The 5,054-nt window shown below is 35.4% G+C and overlaps 1 protein-coding gene across 2 annotated transcripts; it reads right to left on the bottom strand.

The window, feature by feature from the left end:
* Window positions 1-477: 477 nt before the first annotated feature.
* On the bottom strand, window positions 478-4,412 carry slc35c1 (solute carrier family 35 member C1). Of its 2 annotated transcripts, none has more exons than XM_044139226.1 (3): window positions 4,229-4,412; window positions 2,989-3,488; window positions 478-1,966 (listed from the first exon to the last, which is right to left on the bottom strand). In XM_044139226.1, the coding sequence occupies exons 1-3, from the start codon at window positions 4,246-4,248 to the stop codon at window positions 1,386-1,388; spliced, it is 1,101 nt and encodes a 366-aa protein (XP_043995161.1). In that variant the 5' UTR covers window positions 4,249-4,412; the 3' UTR covers window positions 478-1,385. The 2 variants fall into 2 exon arrangements, with proteins under 2 accessions (XP_043995161.1, XP_043995168.1); XM_044139233.1 differs by lacking the exon at window positions 4,229-4,412 and adding an exon at window positions 3,572-3,589.
* Window positions 4,413-5,054: the final 642 nt, after the last annotated feature.

Here is a 5,054-nt window from a genome sequence, read left to right as displayed (position 1 = left end):
AAACATAATTTTTGGATTATTTCTGAATTGACAGGCATGAAGCTTCTTATTTTTAACTTTTGGCAATTGGTCTCTGGACAGAACTGCAAAAGAATCCAAAAACAAACAAAAAAAATACAACTTTATTATTAGAATTTCTGGTTGTTTGGTTTCTTCTTCAGTCATTCTAAGGTATTTTGTTGTACTGCATCTTTACATGTCTTTTCTATTAAGGTTATTAATACAGTCTTTTTGACACTAGACACATCATTTAGTTCCTGAGAAGAGCTGTGGACAAAGTTCACAAATGTTCTCTGTCAGAATTTTAACAGGGTTTAATCATTACTTAGGAAAGAAGAGGTAAATTCTGGATTTTTACCTGTCCAACAAATGTCTTTCAGACTTATAAAACAAACTATTGCAATGGTAACGATTGTTTATCCTATGAATTACTGTGATAAAAGATCAATCTTTAAACCAAAACTAACAGAAGAAACATACAAAGCCTTTGTAGTTTTATTTGACAAGTGTCAAAATATGTTACATTTATACAGATTTATACAGTATTCGAATAGAGTAGATTAAAAACAATCAAAGGACTTACAAATAAAGTACAAAATTTCCTCTAAAGAAATTTCTAGTTCATATAGTCCTGAACTACAAGGCTGCAATAATTTAAAAGAAAAAAGAAAAAAAAGAAATTGCTTTTAAAATGAACGCCTCATGATATAAAATAAATATTATATACCAAAAATCAAAAGGTGGTGCAGTTAAACAGCACCCCAGTCAATTATTGTTCTTTTTTAAGACCAGTTTGTTTACAACCAACTGATTAAACTGAAAAGCCAATTTGAATTTTAAACTGTCCCAACTCAAAAAGCATGCAGCAGTGAATTATCAATTTATATTGCAGCTATATGGGAGCTTTTCTTTATAGATGAAATATGCATTGGTCCACTTTGAGCAGGCTATTTGTTAGCTTGTCCATTTTAGCTTTTACCTTGAACTAATAAATACCTTTTATATGTTGTTCATTCTACCTGTAACAAAACTTTCTGCAAATCCCCAGATTAAACATAACAGTGACTATAACTTTTGCTAACTTTTTCTTTGTAAAAAGCCTGCACTCACAGTTGAGTTATAGAAAAGTTCCACAATGTGTAAAAAATGTGCAGTAAATGTCCTGACAATATCACAATCCTTATTATTAAAATCACCCTCATGCAGAGTGATTTTTCCTTCCCTTTGTGTACTAAACTATAAAAAATAAAATAAAATCAGAGTATAAAACTGTAATAGAAAGCTGACAGAAAACTAGTCTCTTAAACAGAATTAATTTAAATTACAATCATTCCAAATTCAAGAGTATTTCACATTCATAATTTACTTGTACAAACCAAGTGTGGTTAAACTCCAGGGTTCTCTTTCTCCCCAGAAAGCAGTTTTTCCTTAGCAGAGTCCTGAGGCCCTCTGTGTGTAGATTTCTGCATTTCTCTACTTTTGACCCATGTGTAAGCTGAAGAGCCACCAAGAACCATCATGTTACTGGTCCACCAAAGCAGGCTCTTACTGGATGAGTTATACACCACTGCTAAAACAGTCTGTGTACAAGCCTTTGCTGTTCCTGAGACGTTATGAGTGAGAGGGCTGGTAAATTTGATCTGGAGGCCTGTGACGTAGCCGATGGCAAAACCAAACACTCCTCCTAGTGTCATCATCCCCCAAAAGCGGAGATTGGTCAGTCCACTAAAGCTGGCCACTTTTCCCAGTTCCCCAAACACAAGGATGAACGGAAGGAAGAGGACACATGCATTGATGTTGTTGTAAAAGGACAGTTTCCAGATGCTTCCATCCACAGCAGGCATCACCTTCTTGGTGTAAATGGCATTGAGAGACACAAAGGCACTCGCCAGCACCCCAAAAAACACACCCGACCAAGACAGGGATCCAGCCAGGCCTTCCTGGTCCACACCCAGCCAGAATCCACCTGAAAGGCAAAAGTGTAAAGTACTGAGAAATCACAACTGACCTAGAGTTAAACATTTATGCCAAAACTGTCTGAAAATCAAGGTTTTTATTAATGGGAGTGTTTTTCTTGACTTTTCGCTGAAGGTGCCCAGCTGTTCTTTATTGCATATTATTAGTCAGTCATCTAATCTCAAAAATGATGCAAGAATAAACACATAAAAAAATGTGATTGGAAAGTAAGGGTAGTCCATGAAATAGTGATTTGTGAATACCTCCTGGCTCAAAACTAAATGTTTTGGTTTAAAGAAAATTAACATGAACTTGTTTTAGGCTTCATTTGAAGTCTGAAAACAAGCCATATGCATTATTTTGATTATTTGTCATTTACAGTAATTCATAAAAGACAAAAAGAATCATATTTTCATCAAACACAACCTCTGATGATTTTGTAGTGGTCTCTTAATTTCTGTCTTGTTATAAGTAAAAAAAGAAATCTGGCTGTGGAACGAGAATTTTTTCATTGATATTAAGGAATTACTTAATACTAAAACAAGCTCGTATATCTTGCTCAAAAGTTAGTTTTGTTTTATTTCAAGTGTACTAATTTGCAGCAGAAACCAGACCAAAATAACTTGGTAAGATTTCGTGTTCTGGCAGTGTAGTCATGTTGGCATTTAAAATAACTGCATGTAATCAAGATTATTTTAGTTTTTTTGTTTCATATGTCCAGGTCCTCCTAACTGGTTCAGTAACCAATCAGATGGGAACCTTCCACGAGCACCCCTAGGCAACCTTATAAGCAGCAGTTATAGAAAATGGATGAATCTATCTAAGGAAACATGTTTGTTATTTTACGTGGATTTTACGTGGTCAAATAAATAAAACAAAAAACGGTACATTTGTTCTTTTTCTGTTGGTGTACGAGACAAATCCAGAGATTTAAAAACTGTAATCAACTGTCACTACTCAATGTTAGAAAAACAGAAAACACCAGTGCAATATGCAGTTAAATAATAATCAGCAGAAAACACGTTGACCAACCTAGAATGATCCCACAGCAGATTAGAGCTTGAAAAGATGTGGTTTGCTTCAGGATAATAAATGACAACAGCACGTTAAAAACAGTGCTGAGGGATCGTCCGATTGTGTAAAAAGCCACTCCGACGTATTTTAAGCACAAGTTGTTGAAGGTGATCATTCCGATGAAGACAATGGACAGCGGCAGGACTTCACGCGACGTTTTCACGTCGAATCTGACCGACGGGAAGTCGACGACTCCGGGGCACATCTTGGCGAAAAGCTGCATAAGCCAGCACAGCCCCACGGTCACCACACACTGGTAGAAAGTGATAAACAGTGGCGCATCCAGCTCTCGGTTGTCCAGTAGGTAGTTATTGAGGAAAACCATTGTTATTGAAATGAACCAGTAAAGTGCGACCACAACTGCTATCCTGAAAGCTCGAAGAATGAAAGAGTCTTGGTTCATCGTTTCCGAGCCGGACAGAGCCATCCTCAAAATGCTGGAGCGCTTAAGCTGCATCCTGTTCATGATTGGAGACGAAACAACACCAGTTACTATCAAAAATTCAGCATTTGCCGAGCTAATGTGTAACTACAGACAGATCAGGATGGAAACATGAGAGTTGTATCTTCCCACCCGGCATCATCAATCTAACTTCCGGTCACAGACTTTTCAACATAAAAGTGCAAGCAAATGTGTATGTTTAAATATTAAAGTATTTAATTTCTATCCAAGCGTTTAACTTTTTTCATATTTAAAACCCAATTAACAATAAAACAGATAAATAAATAAGTACATAAATACGATAATTAGACAAACTTAGTATGATTAACATACTTTACTGAAGACAACAAGAAAGCTTACAAAGTCAGTGCCAAAAGTCTTCATCACATATTAATAAATATTCTGTTACCTAAAATTATTTTTAGGCGTCTGTAAACTTTCCACAATATTTACATGTAGCATAGCCCTCGTCAAACTTTCTGAACCGGATTATTCAGTAACCGCAGCCACTACTTCCTCATGTGAATGATGTTTTTATATTCAATGTCTTTTAAAGTGTGTCACAGATTAATTATATCAATATGCGCCAGTTTAACAAATCATCTTCGCCTATTCCCCAAGTAATGAAAGTTCTATTTGTAGTTAATAGTTTTTCGTACACGAGTTAAACGAAACAATAACTAAAATAAAAAGAAAAATAGAATATATATCCATGTATCAATAACCTTAAAATGCTTTCACAAAATGCTTTCATACCTGTTTCGAATACAAGACATCTTCTTCGGTCGTCATCCGCAGTACTCCTTTTGCTGCAGCGCCGCCGTTTTCTCATCCAATGTTTGTAGAGTGCCACAAGAATGATGTTTTTCAAGAAACACAGCTGTCACTATACCAAATTTAACTGCGCATATCAGACCTCCGGGGACTGTAACATGGGGTAGATCGGAAGTGTGACTGCGCATGTGCGAATGACTTACCGATTTGGAAGGATCAGCTAAATTAAGTTTATCCGTTGATGTTGGAATCTTAGTTTTAATTCAATGAAAAAAAATACAAAATAAATCAACTTTTTATATAATATTTGAATTATAATAATTTTTTTTAGAACAATTTTCTAATGGACACGCTTTCGTTCATTGTTTACATCCATTACAGATTTAAAACGGGTAACTTATTGCAGTATTTGTAAGGGGTGCATAGAGCCTTTTGAATGTGAAGCTTTTAGTGACCCACTATTCTATTCTATTCTATTCTATTTTTACTAATCTTATCCAAAACTGATTTATTAAGCACCACATTTTGAACAATAGGCATGTTTATTTCTGCTTGTGACAAGCAATATGACATGCACATTCTCTCTCACTCTCTGCTTCTTCCTGTTTTGCTCTCTTATTTCTCAAGCTCTCGCTTATTCTGTATGCAGTCACAAGTATCAGCCAGTAGGTGGTAGCAAATTGTCATCAATATTTTTTTAAATCATGATTGTTTACATGGATATGCAGCCTAGCCTTTCTGGAATTAATTTTTAAGATTAGTTTACTCAGTCTTCATTCTAGCCATTTAACAAGGGCATCGCAGTACT

This window comes from Gambusia affinis, linkage group LG02 (genome assembly GCF_019740435.1).
Source record: "Gambusia affinis linkage group LG02, SWU_Gaff_1.0, whole genome shotgun sequence".
In the NCBI taxonomy this organism is placed as follows: Eukaryota; Metazoa; Chordata; class Actinopteri; order Cyprinodontiformes; family Poeciliidae; genus Gambusia; species Gambusia affinis.
Note: the sequence above shows the minus strand (reverse complement) of the source record. Positions and strands in the feature narration are given on the sequence as shown.